The sequence below is a fragment of the Drosophila navojoa genome, chromosome X (genome assembly GCF_054131105.1).
Source record: "Drosophila navojoa isolate 15081-1374.11 chromosome X, UAZ_NAV_1.0, whole genome shotgun sequence".
In the NCBI taxonomy this organism is placed as follows: Eukaryota; Metazoa; Arthropoda; class Insecta; order Diptera; family Drosophilidae; genus Drosophila; species Drosophila navojoa.
The window spans coordinates 4,078,047-4,093,472 of record NC_142895.1 but is presented as its reverse complement, the minus strand read 5'-3'; the positions used below and the strand labels follow the sequence as shown (position 1 = coordinate 4,093,472).

General features: G+C 41.4%; 2 protein-coding genes across 7 annotated transcripts in view; one reads left to right on the top strand and one right to left on the bottom strand.

Annotated features, from left to right (window-relative positions):
* rsh (Rap GTPase activating protein radish) overlaps positions 1-15,426 on the top strand; it is a 155,979-nt gene that overhangs the window by 120,889 nt on the left and 19,664 nt on the right. The window lies entirely within an intron of this gene.
* On the bottom strand, positions 188-2,051 carry LOC115565433 (uncharacterized). The gene is made up of 2 exons (XM_030390596.2): positions 1,783-2,051; positions 188-1,717 (listed from the first exon to the last, which is right to left on the bottom strand). Exons 1-2 carry the CDS (start codon positions 1,946-1,948, stop codon positions 336-338), a joined length of 1,548 nt encoding a protein of 515 aa, XP_030246456.1. The 5' UTR covers positions 1,949-2,051; the 3' UTR covers positions 188-335.

Below are 15,426 nucleotides of genomic sequence, written 5' to 3'. Positions count from 1 at the left end.
ATCGATACCTATAGTCATCGATAGCTTCAATCAGTAATGCTAGTGATCGATACAGATCACTCAGCACGCAAATCCCAAATACTAAAAAAATGCTTACCAGATTAGTTGTCAATTATTTAATTATCGATTATTATGATTATTATATTATATATATGTATGTATATTAAAAAAAAAAAAATTACCGTTTAAATTTGACGTTTCTGACTCTTAGGCAGAAACTATTTAGACACCGATTTATGTCGATCATGAGTTTTGTACAGCATAGGATACCTGAAATGCAACTGCTTCACTAGGCATATGAGCCTATATAGAGCCTGGGGATATGGGGAGTGGCCCTAGGGCAGCGACCAGCCCAGCTGTCGCTGGACGGCCAAAGAGTTGTTGATCAGCTGCTCCTTGAAGCGCCAAATATTGTCGTCGCGCACCGGCGGCGGCTCCTTGAGCTGCATGGGGTCGTCTGGCTCGCGGTAGTGCTGCATTTGACCCAGGGCGACGGGGACATCGCGCGGATAGTCGGCGCCCCGCCAGCCCAGTGGGAAGTGATTGTGCAGCGCTGTCACATAGGCCGTGGCATGCAGGCACTTAACAGCTGAATTCGCATCCAAATGCTGGGCCACACGCTCCACGTGCCGCAGCATGTAGAAGGCAGACGGCGGCGTCTCATCCTGCTTCAGCTCTCTGGAGTAGTAGACGTTGCGAAAGCAGAAGCTGCAAGGCGACCGGCTACCGGCTTGGGTAGGTTCATTGCTGTCGCCGTTCGGGTTCTGTTCGAGCCGCTCGACCAGGGCCGTCCAATTGCGCAGCTCGCCCAGCGGCATGATCAGCTCATCCACATCCATCACAGCCAAATAGTCGAACTCGTACATGTTGCGGTAGAGGCAATCGTTGTACATGAGCACCTCGTTCAGACGCTTGTTCAGAGACACATGGATCGCCGGCTTGGACACGCCCTCGAGCAAACGGAAGGGACGCAACTCCAGCAGACCGTCGTGCCGTTCGTAGTGTCGCAGCGTACGAATCGTGTTCGGATGCAAGGTATTCCCGCCCAAGTAGAAGGCCGTCACTCGCTCCGCGCCCAGCAAACGCACCATCTCCAGCCATTCGACGAAACGCTCCGACATGTCCTCATCGGGAAACTGCAGGTCCTTGACACAGACACCGAAACGCAACGAGCGACGGCGCTCTGGCGCCCGATAGTAGACATACAGAGCATTGCTGGCACGGGCACAGCGATCCCCGAAGACCAGAGACACCAGCTGGGGCACACGATGACGACGCGGTCCGCCAACGATCGGGCAGGTGAAGAGCGCCGGATAAACTTGCCCGGGTGCCAGGCCCCAATCTTCATACCATGACATGTCCTGTTGCACCATCTCCAGCAGTTCGGGCCGACTGTTGTTCTCATACCAAACCTGGCAGTAGGCGGGCTCGAAGGGTCCGTGGAAGCTGCTGATCATGCCCAGCAAAACGACGCTCGGAGGACGATCCACGCTGAGCCGACGCTCGTAGAATGCGCTATACAGAAAGTAGCTCACGTTGCCGCCCACACTGAGCTGATAGTATTCACTCTGAATGTTAAGGTCCTCGAGGCGCGGATAGGGTGCGCACTGCTCATCGAATGACCAGCTGCGATTCGCATTCTCGTGCAGCACCTGCCGCACGACCGTTAGATCCTCAACGAGCGCGTCGATCTTCGGTTTCGCTGGCATCGCCGGAGCTAAATGTTTGGGTTGACTCTACTGTATTTCACTGACATCAGCTCATCAGGCGAATCTCACTCACCTGGCGGCACATTGCGTATTACAACCACATTGCGTCCCCGTCCGGCAAAACGATCGGAAGTTAGCCTTTCGTCAGGCCGGACCATCGCGAGCATCTTGACAAAAAGGGCGGTGAGCACGAACCAGGCCAAGAGCTTCAGCCATGACGACACCTTGTAGACCTTCATCGTGCAGCTGTGTATTTTTTATGACAGCGCCGGGTCCAAAGAAGCGGACACTGCATCAAGCACCGACTTCTTTGACGGCGAAAACTCACTCTGAGCTCATACCAGACAGCTGTCTGCGTGCTCGACTAAGAGTTGCCCTGTCAACCATCAGCAATCAGTTGGATGATGAGTTGCTTCATTGGGTAGAGATACGTTCAGGCACAATCTATGCCCTCTTCCTCCTTCTCCTCAATGAGTAAAGACAAAAATAACTCTAGTTAACAGCTGATGCAACAACATTATCACACCCTTTGGAGCTGCACTCTCGATGGGTATCACGAATTGTTGGACAAGTAATCAGCTAAGTGAAGTTTGCACTCGAACACATGACTGATATGGAGTTGTCTCTTGGCTTTTCCCGCTGACCTTCAATGAGGTGGGAGAGCAAGAGATAACCGAGGTAAGTAATGGGAATGGAACCGGGCATAAACTGAGTTGAGACCTAAATAGATAACAGCATGGAAACAAAATGGACGTGAAAAGTAATAATTGTAAAATAAATAAATTTAGCTTAACGAGCAACAAATTCAATTCATGTAGACTATGAGACAATATGAAAATGGAACAGCAATATTCTTAAAAGTAAATGACGAATGAGACGAACTGAGAGTGGAATATCATATATGTTTGCTGCTGAAACAAATGGCAATGACACAGCAAATACATTGAAAGTGATGGAGGACTGACATTGAGTCAACGTCTATTATTCCCATCAACTGTAATACAGGAACTAAAACAATCAACTCTACTTGATAATTGTAATTGCACTCAGGCAACAGATGTATAGGAAACGCAAATGGAAATGGAACAGTGACCGCTTAGGAAATTCAATTTGGGCATTTGAAAGACACATTTAAATAATTAAAGCCCAGAACGAAATGAATATGGAACAATTAGTTGTGAATGCCAAATACACTTGGCCTTTGCCTGACCAGCAAGAAAATGGTTGGCAACTGTCAGCCCCACCTCCGTTCCTTGAAAAAAAGAAAAGAATATACGCTTAAATGGAATACAACAGAGAGACCAGCCCCAGCCGTCGTCATCCTATTCTACCACCCTCATGGCTTCATGGCTGAAGTTCAGATGTCCATGCGCTTTCAAGGGCCCTAACAAGCTGCAAACAAGGCTCAAACACATGGCCGGCATTATTATGGATGGCAGCGTACCGTTAACGCCGCCAATGGCCACAATGACAAAAGAAACAACCAATTCGCCATCAGCCAGACCCTCGCCCCTCTCTCCCGCTACCACCTGGCCAGCCATTCCCTTTTGCAGCCATTCCCATTTGGAGCTGGATAGCGATGTTCGCGTCACCTGCATTAAATTATTGATTCGATTTCGCGCGCGGCTCGTTTTCTATTGTGGTAAATATTTGAGGCTGAATGAATTGTGGTCGGAGAGTCATTGTCAAAGTTGGCGCCGTTGCCACAGCCAATTCCCGTTCATCCCCTGCTCGCGGCCGGCTGGCCCAGCCAGTCACTCGGTTAGTCGGTTAGTCAATTTTTCATATGCCCTTTGCCACGCCCAGTCGAGCAACAGTAACAACAACAATAACAACCAGCCAGCAAACACCATTGGAATCAAATTTATGTGCGGTGTGTCGTCTACTCGAGTGTACGTCTATGTATGAGTGTGTCTATAGGTGTGTGCCCATGCGTGTATGTGTGTGTGTGTGTGTGTGTGTGTGTGGGCGAATGTGTGTGTGTGTGTGTGTGTGTCTATTCGCCAGGCAGCAAACAAGACATAATCAATCACTTAACCCCGAAAAAAAACAGGCGCACCAAACGTTCGTTTCAATTAAAGTTTCGCTTTCATTCACTTAGCTCAGCGAGACCAGAGTAAAAGTGAAAATCCATATGAGCCCAACCCTACACTGCGCGAAATGTGCATATACTTATACTACTTATCCATATACGGAACCCAACTTAGGACGCAACCCAAAGGTTGCAGACAATGAAAGACGGATACGCTAGACAGACGCACGTAGACTTAGACAGACTTACTGATACTATACTTAATACTTAACATACTTAACTTATACTTATACTTATACTTATACTTATACTTATACTTATACTTATACTTATACTTATACTTATACTTATACTTATACTTATACTTATACTTATACTTATACTTATACTTATACTTATACTTATACTTATACTTATACTTATACTTATACTTATACTTATACTTATACTTATACTTATACTTATACTTATACTTATACTTATACTTATACTTATACTTATACTTATACTTATACTTATACTTATACTTATACTTATACTTATACTTATACTTATACTTATACTTATACTTATACTTATACTTATACTTATACTTATACTTATACTTATACTTATACTTATACTTATACTTATACTTATACTTATACTTATACTTATACTTATACTTATACTTATACTTATACTTATACTTATACTTATACTTATACTTATACTTATACTTATACTTATACTTATACTTATACTTATACTTATACTTATACTTATACTTATACTTATACTTATACTTATACTTATACTTATACTTATACTTATACTTATACTTATACTTATACTTATACTTATACTTATACTTATACTTATACTTATACGGACTTATACTTATACTTATACTTATACTTATACTTATACTTATACTTATACTTATACTTATACTACTTATACTTATACTTATACTTATACTTATACTTATACTTATACTTATACTTATACTTATACTTATACTTAGACTTATACTTATACTTATACTTATACTTATACTTATACTTATACTTATACTTATACTTATACTTATACTTATACGGATACTATACTTAGACGGAGACGGATACGGAGACGGAGACGGATACGGATACGGATACTTATACGGATACGGATACTTATACTTATACTTATACGGAGACGGAGACTTATACTTATACTTATACTATACTTACTTATACTTATACTTATACTTATACTATACTTATACTTACTTAGACTTATACTTATACTTATACTTACGGAGACGGAGACGGATACTTATACTTATACTTATACTTATACTTATACGACTTATACTTATACTTATACTTATACTTATACTTATACTTATACTTATACTTATACTTATACTTATACTTATACTTATACTTATACTTATACTTATACTTATACTTATACTTATACTTATACTTATACTTATACTTATACTTATACTTATACTTATACTTATACTTATACTTATATATACTTATACGTATACTTATACTTATACTTATACTTCTACTTAACTTATACTTATACTTATACTTATACTTATACTTATACTTATACTTATACTTATACTTATACATTTCGCCCTCAATTTTTTCGGTCCATGTTATGTGTGCTGAGTGGGGGATTTTGTCGCAGGCATTAGGAAGTGGGCCAGGGGATATGGCTCAGCGACGGAAGCAACCAATTTCCGGCTGCAGCTAGCGCCCTAGTTCACTTTGCATACATTTAGGCGCTTTAGTGCGCCTCCGCTTCGACTCGAGCGAGGCTGGGGGGGTGGACTGAGCGCTTCAACCAGTAAAAAGCTGTTGCTGGTTGCGGCTGCTGCTGTTATTGAAGGAATGACGCACTCAAAATTCAAAATTCAGTGGAGCGCCCGCTGGCAAGGCCAGGCGCATAAGCCCAACTAGCGTACAGTGCGCCCCCGCTTGCACGCATATCACAGTCAATTTGTTGGATGTATTTATATTTATGGCGGCAAGCCCTTTCGAATCATTAAGATTTCAATGCACTGCAGCATTATTGATTAACCCCTGAATAGGGTTTCACCGCAATCAGCCTGCCATCGCCTAGCCACGCCCCGCCCTGGCCTGGTTGGCCCCATTTTCTGACATGGCTCAAATCCTATTTCGCCGCACACATTTAGCATAATTTAGCACTTCATTACGAGGCGCAAGGCAACTGCCACAAAGCAAAAGCCGCAAGAGCCCCAGCAGCAGGAGAAAAACCAGCTGCCAGCTGAAAGTTTTTCACCCCATCACCAGCCGCCCTCGGCGTCCGCTTCTGTTATGTGACGACTTGATGGCAAGGCTTATGCGATTTGTCGCGCATAAGCAAATTGACAAAATCTTAAATCGCTAGCTGCAGGTACGAGGAATTATATGTGTTTGCATTATGTATCCCAAGTGATTATGCCACGCTGTCACACACCCCCACACCCTCACACACACACACACACAATTGAAATTGACAGAAACTTGTGTCATATTCACTCGAATTTCAGCTATTTTGTGTCAATTTCTGGCAAAAGTTTTGCAAGCTGAAAACTTTTGAGTACGCTTCGCTGACATATTCTTTTCGCCACACACACACACACACACACACACACATATTTGTATGTATGTGTGTATATACATATTATTTGAAGTATGTTTTTAAACATGTGCTGCTCCATTCACAAAGCACTTTGACAGTTGTTTGAAAAACTAAACGCGTCTGGCTCAACTTCATATCTCTCGACGGGCTTTAAACTTTCGACTGTTGACATTTGAGATATGAGCCACTTAAGCTTTATATATTCCATAATACATTCGTTAAATATGTAGAGTCCAAAATGAGACGGTGTCATAGATGCTGTCTACCTGGTGAGCCGATTTCAATATTCATACAGGGAAATTCGAAGTGATCGATACTTGTGTGAGCGCCAATCGATACTTGATAAGCCATCGATACTTTGGATGAATCATATTTTTATCAGATATTATCAAGTTGAAGCTCTTGAATGAATGCTGAGAGCAGATTTTAATATTGGAATAGAGAATAAAGAAAAATTATATGATATATAATGATATGATAGTAATATATGCTTCATTTCTCATATATGCTTCAGTTCTCGATGACATTCTGTTATCATGTTCGGTTCATTTATTGTCAAAGTAGACCCAAGTCTCGCTCGAGTAGAGGTATGAATAAGATAGATTGTAATAAGAAGACGGATGCTGAATATCGAGAAAATGCAAGCGAAAAATTTTAAGGCGATTCTAAATCACTTTTCATTATAATAGCTAATCTCAATGCAATATATCAACCAAAAATTCAATTTAGTGTGGGGCAACAGTATGAAAGAACCTGCAAATTTCTACAGTGGACAACATAGATAATCCAGTGTAGCCCGACCAAAATGGAAATTGAGCCACCCTGATTTGTGCCACATAATGACATTGATGTAGCATTCAAATGAAACGAGAGGCCACGTAATCCATCAAATCGTTTTTATTTTCTGATCAATTCTTTTCAATTAGCTCTTAATTGGTCACCTCGACGGGCAGGTGCGAGAAATTGTTTTTGAATTGGAATTTGATTGAAATGCTTGGCTGCAAATCAACCTCAAATCGAAACTCAATCAAGGCAATAATCAAATATTTTTGGCCACAGCAGCGCTTCAAATTGGCCAACTCACTCAGTGAGAGAGCGAGAGAGAGTGAGAGAGAGTGAGAGAGAGAGAGAGTGAGATCAATCAAACAGCCACGCCCACTTACACCCACAGCGCGTATTGGACACTTTGTGGCTGGCAAGTTGATTGGACGATTTGCAAGTTGATTAGCCGCAATACAATTTGTAGCCAATGTTGCAGCAATTGCAGCAGCAGCAGCAGCAGCAGCAGCAGCAGGAGCAGCTGCAGCAGGAGCAGCAACAGCAGCAGCATCATCTGGCCATTAGGGTTTGCTGCCTGTCTGTGGATGCGTGTGACATGAATGCAATGCGAATGAATAATTTATGTATAATGCGTTGAGAGTGCTACATAAAGCGACCAACAACACTCTTTCAAGGCAATCAACTTTAATTGCTGATTACGTATACGACGCATTGAACGCTGTCCATTTCACACGCATTGTGTGCGTGTATGTGTGTGTGTGTGTGTGTGTGTTGCATTTCATTGCAAATTGTGTTAACAAAACGCTCGCAACAAAGAAAAAAGTATATTTCAATAATTTCCCTTGCTGCTTCAATCTTTTGTTGTTGTTGGCTGTTGCTGCTGCTGCTGCTGCTGCTGTTGGCGCATAATTCGAAAATTGAAATTGCCATCACGTACATAACGCCGACAGCGACGTCGTCGCGTCGCCTCGTCGTTGCGTCACTTGTCAACATGAATTTCCAATTTTCCTTTACCGCCGCACCGTTCTATATGCTCCCATTTCTTCTTCAGCATCTTCTCATTTTCTTTGGGGTTTTCTTCTTATTCTCTTCTTTTTTTTTGAGCACATACTCTAACCGTAGCGAGTCAGGTCAGCTATGCACAGCTAAGCGCATTCCACAATGGGGGAGAGAGAGCGTGGGGCTGGCCGGGGCTGGCCTGGAGTTGTTTACAAAATGCCAAACCCTCCGCTGAAATTAAATCAAACACGAAAATATCAATTTATAACGGCCTTTTGATATTTCCTCATTGCTATTGATACTTACTCTACTCAATGGGCTTCTCTCTGCCTCAGTATAGAACGATTCGCTCGCGATTTTCTATTTAAGCTGATTTAGTATCGGGCTATATGCACCTGAGCTTGAGCTTCATTTGAAATCCAAGAGTAAAAATCCAAATTCCAAAAATATTATTCTCGAGCAAACTCAAATAAAATAATTCGATCTACTATGACTAACTATATTAACTAACTACAAGCTAATTAAGTTAACATCACGCCATGCCTCTCCTTTCAGTCTGTTAATCCATAACAGTCTGTTGACAGACTGTTAACATGTTCATGCTATTACCATAGCGCATTCAATAGTCAGCTTGTTTACTTTGCACAATTTTTTCAAAGTATTTCACTTTCAAGATTTTGTTGTTTCTTAATAAGTACTTTGGCTGTTGCTGCGGGTTGTTTGTTGTTTGTTGTTGTTCTTCTGCATTTTGAGCTTTAGAGAATGTTGGGCGCGTTAGGCTCACGTTCGCACTGCTTTGACTGAAGTCCCTTTTTAATCTAATAGTAAAAATGTCTGAACAAAGACGTCTCCGAATTTTCACTGAGCTCCACAAAGGCGCGCAGACACTGGGTATACGATAAATATAACGCATACCAAAAATATTGTATATATTATGATTATAATCGAAATTGAATTGCAATTGATTTCAGTTTCAAGCACAGGAATCCATAAAAAGGCTGTTGCTTAGCCTCATTTGATAAACTAGCACTGATAATTATCGATTGGTGTCATTAAGGTGGTATTAGCTGAGGGCAATTGGAGACTAGGTTTACTGACTGAATATTTGATATTAGAATTGGCGCATAAATGCCTTAAGCTTGTTTCTTGTGTAGACCATAAGTCAATACATGTGAAATTTCATGCTATCGATATTTATCGATTATGCTAAATGAGAAACTAAAGGTATTTAGAGATATTTGTTCGTTAGTCTAGCGTCTATATAAATTGTCTTCAATATGAATGCACAATAAATTCTATATTATGTGGCTCCACTTAAAATTCGATAATTATTTAAGCTTAGATGAAATGCAGAAAATCTTACATCGACTTGCAAATAGCTTATGGTCTAGAGTCGATTATTTTCCATGACAAGGGAGAAGCTACAACAGCTTGAGGCTATTAAAATCAACTATAAATCGATAATTATCGATGTCCACATTAATGAAACTGTCTAGCATTAACTGAACTTGATGTCTGACCCTTTTTTAACAGCATTTTTATGACCCATAAAAAGCTTGAATCGAAAAAGTTGAACAAATTTCATTTTATGTGTGGCTGCCTGCCTCTGTATGTGTGTGTGTATGTGTGTGTATGTGTGTGTGGGTGATTCTGTTTGTTTCTGTTGATCTTAAGCCTCACCTCTGCCCGCTTTAATTGCCCTTCAAAGTTTGTTGTTAATTTTTTGCCAACACACCTCGAATTATGCCGCATCGTCTGCTAACTTTGAACTGACCCCGAACAGCAAACTCTCTCACTGTGTATATATATGTATGCCTGTGTGTGTGCGTGTTAAGCTGCTCGCCAGCATTATCATCATTCTGATTAAACGCAAACAGCGCTGAAAACAAAATTAGTTGACATTTATGCAAATGCATGCCGGACCTCAGCGAAAAACCCGCTTACTGTCCAGCTCGTACTGTCGCACACACACACACGCACAGACGTCGCATACACCCCCTTTTAATAACCTCTCTTGTTCCAAGTTTCCCCCTTTTCTCGTTCTGCCTTATCGCACTGTCTCTCGAGCTGTAGCTGCAGCCGTTTACGCTAGTCCTGGCCAAGTTTTAAGTCCGCTTGAAGTTTTAATTTTTATGCTCGCTCATGAAGTTTTAAGAGTATATTGGCTCTGGCCAATGCACGTATTGTTGGCCGATATTTTAGAGTCTGTTCTGATAGTTCTTTAGTGTGTCCTTCTGTCTGCCTTTAGTTGAACATAAAGCTAGAGATCTGCTATCTGGAACATTCGTAACCCTTCTCTCATGAAGTACTAGGACTATGTGTACCTGGAAACATTAAGCATTAACATTGTAAATGGATATAAGGACTACGGCTTACAAGTTCTCTATAGGGGCGTAGCAACAAATCGAAAAAAAATGTTGAATTGTGAACACGTATTACGCAGTCAGTCACTCCCCACAGCAGCATTTTAGCTTTCTGTTTCTTTTTCCACATTATTTTTCCTCTTTTGCAGCATCTACTTGATTTCTTTTTTTACTTTTCTACTTTCGGTCGGTAAATCTCTCTCGTGTATTTGATTTCCCAGCTTTAATCTTTGTGTATTTTTAGCCGAGTTTTCTAAATGAATAATAAACGAAATTTGGTGCGAGAAATGTTTATGCTCAGTGTTTAGCTTCCCGCTGCTCAGATTTCAATCGCAACAATTCGCTTTCAAGTTGTTAATCACAAATGATTGTGAGGCCAAATGGTATGCAACTGACAGGCCTCACTGTACAGTGAAACAGCAAAGGCAAAGGCAAAAAAAAAAAAAAAAAAAATGAAAAGAAAATAAACAGAAATGAGCGTTGCGACCGCTGTAAATTGTAATCATCAAAGCGTCTGCTGTATCGCTTGGTGTTACTTCTTACAGTGAGCGCGGCGCTCGAGACTACAGTGAAACCAGCATAAAGTGAACAACGAAAGGAGAAACGAGTAGAAAATTCTGAAAGTGCACAGTGAAGTGAATGGAAATCAAATGCAACGCCGCCAAATGCTGCTAATGCGATCAGCTCAATGTGCTCAACCACACACAGACAGAGACAGACACACACACACACACACACACACACTCACACTTAAATCGAAACTCAGTCGAATTGCACGTGGAAAACTCGGTCACGTTGCCGAATTGGAAATTGAAAAACGCTTTTCGTTTCGCCTCTTTACGCATTCGCTTTCACTCTCGCTTTCGCTTTCGCTTTCGCCTTGGCTTTCGCCTTCCTTTTGTATTTGGAGCCGTCGTTGAGCTGCCCTATTTCTAAAAGGTTATCACAACTTTGTCATCGACTTTTGAAGGGTTTCTGCTTCTCCCTATTCTTCTTCTTCAGTTTGCATTCGTTTTTTTCTCTCTCTCTCTCGCATCCCTCTCCCCCCTCCACACATACTTCTTCTGCTTTTTATTTGTCACATCGGTATGCAAAACCATTTTCAAGTGGCAAACGGCGAGCGAATTTATTCCCTTTGAAGTATATTTCGTATTCCATCTATCGCTCTGTCGCAACAACAACGGAATTTCAGCTCAGTTTACCTTTGATATAATTCAAATAGTCCCATAGCTGTCCATAGATAGGGCTGACAGCTCGTTCCAGTTGTTGCTTGGCAAATGTAATCGACCCATCGTTTCTGAATTATTTAGTCTTATGCGTTTTCATGTGGGAATATTTGGGCTCTTGGCCATTCCAATTCCATCTGTTCCACCTCCAAGCAGCTGAGTATGGATACATCTCAATGCCATGTGTTCCGGATAAGTCGGCCCATTTCTATATGTTCCCCACCATTTTAGAGCCGAACTCGACATGTTGCTCAACTTTCAATTCCGCATGTTCCATACTGCTATTGTGCACGCAATTAAATAATTAAATTCCACGTATTTATTCAGGTTCAGATTCTATTTCCAACGTTCCCTCTTGCCATTGAGCACTTGTTAGTGTTGCTTAGTGCACAAATGGGCAAAAATTTGAAAGTGAAACTTTAGTAAATAATTCTACTTCCATATGTTTCAGATTGCTACGTCTAACTTCTTCAAATCCCAATTTGCCGGCCAACTCATTAAGCACTTAGAAATCATTTACTGATATCCCAATTCCACATGTTCCAAAGTGAAAGTTCAATTAATTTGACTTCTGCATAAAAGCCCCCATATTGATTTCGGCACTCCAACTCGAGTGCCTTGGAGTTGCTAACAAAAATTCCAATTCCACATGTTTTCGTTCGCCATGCGAATACTTTTGTAGTGCTTATAAATATTTCAAGTCCATTTACATTCTTGATGTAGAGTAAAGTTTACTTAGACAAAAATTAATGTCAATTCCACTCATTCCACATTGATGAATTTCATTAACATTTCAATATTCCATGATTCTCAATCAGCTCTAATACAATATTTTGGATTGCTTGTTAAATGTTTACTTAAGCATTTTCATTCCGTGTGTTCCCTGCATGCAAATCTCAATTCCACACGTCTCAAACTGCTTTGAATGAAATAGAAAAGGTATTACAAGTGCGCAGTTTTGAATTTCTATCCTGCTGATGGATTTCCCCACTGGTGTTTGATTTCTGGGCGTTCCATCAATTCGATTGCCCATTGTTGTTTCACTTGACTTCGTCGCTTTGTCCTCTGTGAGGCTGAGCATACAGCATTGATAACAAGCCAGCCGCAGTTGGCGCCACTGGGAGTCCAGGGGGAGCCGGAAACGCCAAATTCCATAGCGTGTGACTGGGATGAGTGGGAAACCCAGGCAATGCCAATGCGTTGCCAGTGTAAGCTGAAGCGAATGGTAAAACGGATAAGAGTGCGAAGAGCAGGAGCAGGAGCAGGAGCAGGCGGGCGATTGCTGCTTCAATCCAATATCCATTTTGGGCTAAGCCCCGCTCACACGGACAATTAGCAATCGAGCATCAAATGCAAATAAGCAGCAGCAGCAGCAGCAGCAGCGGAATGGAAAGTCAACTTTCTTCGTCCACTTGACCAGACCGTGACCGTGAGCACTTTGCATTTTCATGCTAATGTTTAGAATGTTTATTTGCTGACCTTATTGTCGGCATTGACATCGTTAATGATGCCTCAAGTGTCCTCCATTTAGGCTCAACGAGCATCGGCGCGAACAAATAAACCAAAAGGCGGACATAGATTTAGCCCAGGGCCGGCGAGAGCCGAGCAACATCAAACCGGAAAAAAAGACAGCAGAAACAACAACAAAATAAATAAAAGAAACGCGTTAAAAATTACGCCCCCATCCACAGACAGCAACAAAAAATAAAAAACAAAAAACAAACCCGAAATACGAAACGATGCGCAACAAATTCAAATAGAAAGCAAAGATAAAAAAAAAGTCAAATGTGTTCCTTGACTTGTCGCCGAGCTCTGGTCCCGCTTTCCCTGCCCCGCCCCTCCCCTCGCACAATTGACACAATGACAATGACGAGGATTGTGGCACTTAATTCTCATGCAATGAACAAAATTGATGGCCTCGATGCGATACAGCTGACTCCAAAAAAAAAAAAGAAGCCAAAGCCGAACCCGAAAGCAAAAGCCAAAAATCAAAATAACAAAATAACAATTATTCAAGATTTTTTTAGATGGCTCAACATTGCCATTCGGCAAGTGCACAGCAGTAGCACCATATAATGTAGTATGGAAACAAATGGAACAGGAACAGCTAACAGCTAAATCTAAAAAATAATCACTAAATAATGCGATTAAAAAAATGAAATTGAAACAGTTTTTCAAAATGAAACCCTAAATTACGTGATCTAGAATTTTTGAAATATTTTCCAATTTTTAGCCAATAAGTAGTCATGGGAACAATTGGAACTGAAACGTTTTTGTACTGTAAACATAACCTTACACTAACACAAAAGTTCACAATCTCGCAGAGAAGCTAAGAGCCAAATCGCTATGTCCAAAAACAAATGGAATTGGAACATATTCTTTCATATTGAAAACGAATTGTGCAAACGCATATTTTCAGTGAAGCAATCTATTAAATAGTTATGCTGACAAACTTAGATTGATTTCGTTACAGAAACAAATGGAATTGGCACACAGCATTGTCTAATATTTATACAAAAAAATAATACAAAATTCATAAATACCTTATTGACAGAAATATGTTCTCATTTCACCAACTGCATAGCAGAAGCAGAAGCTAAATATACTTTTTATTCAGAAACAATTGGAATTGGAACACTTTCAGTTGCACTTAGCTTAAGCCAATAAATTTTTAGACGAGCTTTTCGCTGCAAATAATTACATGACTATATCTTCTTTTACATTTGTTGATGAAACGAATGGAATTGGCACACATTCTTTTCTCCGAAAAGAAAGAAATTGGTAGAAACTGTTGTATATGAAGGGCGTGTCTAAGCTGTGCTCAGACTCAAAGTTTTTTGAGCGGAAACAAGTGGAATTGGCACACTTAAGTTAGTTCTTATAACTTTTTATTCATTCGTATTACGTGCCATCCACTGCCCTGGGAAAGTCGACTCTGCAACTGAAAATAGCTTTGTCCATTTGACCTGTGCTTGGTCTGCTTGGCTTGCATCATAAAATAAAATTAGCGTAAGCAAGGCGAGCTGAGCTGAGCTGCACCTGCAACAGCTGCTGCTGCTGCTGCTGCTGCTGCAACAGCGTGTTGCATGCACATTGCGCTCATTGTTTGGCCATTGACCATTTCCCCAAAGAGCGTTAGCGAGCCAGAGCGAAGCCGCTGGTGCATGCTGGATAGGGGGTGTGGCATGTGGCATGTGGCATGTGGCATGTGCCCGTGTGGCAGCTATTGCTGTTGTCGTTCATATCCTTGTTGGTCATCCTTTGTTTCTTTTGCCTCAACTGCTTATAAAAGCAGCGCCGCGTCGTCGCGTTGTTGCGGCCATCTAACGGACAAATAAACCCAGCCAACAATGCGTCATTGCCGCAGCAGCAGCAGCAGCAGCAGCGGCAACTGCCACAGTCATAACCACAGCCAGTGGATGCCACATGCAGTCCAGCTGTTGTGCAAGCGGAAAATGCTTTGAAGGACGCCGGAAATAGAGAATGTCTGCATGATTGCCTCTCTCTCCCGTCTGTCACATTATGCGCCACAAAAGGCTCGGCCTGTGCATCGAACCAGCTCAAAACTCGAGCACAACTCCTGCTCGGAGCCGCAACATAATCAATAATTAGAGAAACAATGCAGCTACCGTTTCGATCTGCAGTCATCTGCATGGAACCGGCTCAGGTGAGGTGCCACTCACATGTGC

What these genes read in the sequence shown, in the direction of transcription:
- LOC115565433 (XM_030390596.2), bottom strand. Translation starts at nt 1,948, where the DNA reads ATGAAGGTCTACAAGGTGTCGTCATGGCTGAAGCTCTTGGCCTGGTTC. An exon ending in AATACGCAATGTGCCGCCAG is followed by an intron (nt 1,718 to 1,782) that starts GTGAGTGAGATT and finishes CCAAACATTTAG; the next exon opens with CTCCGGCGATGCCAGCGAAA.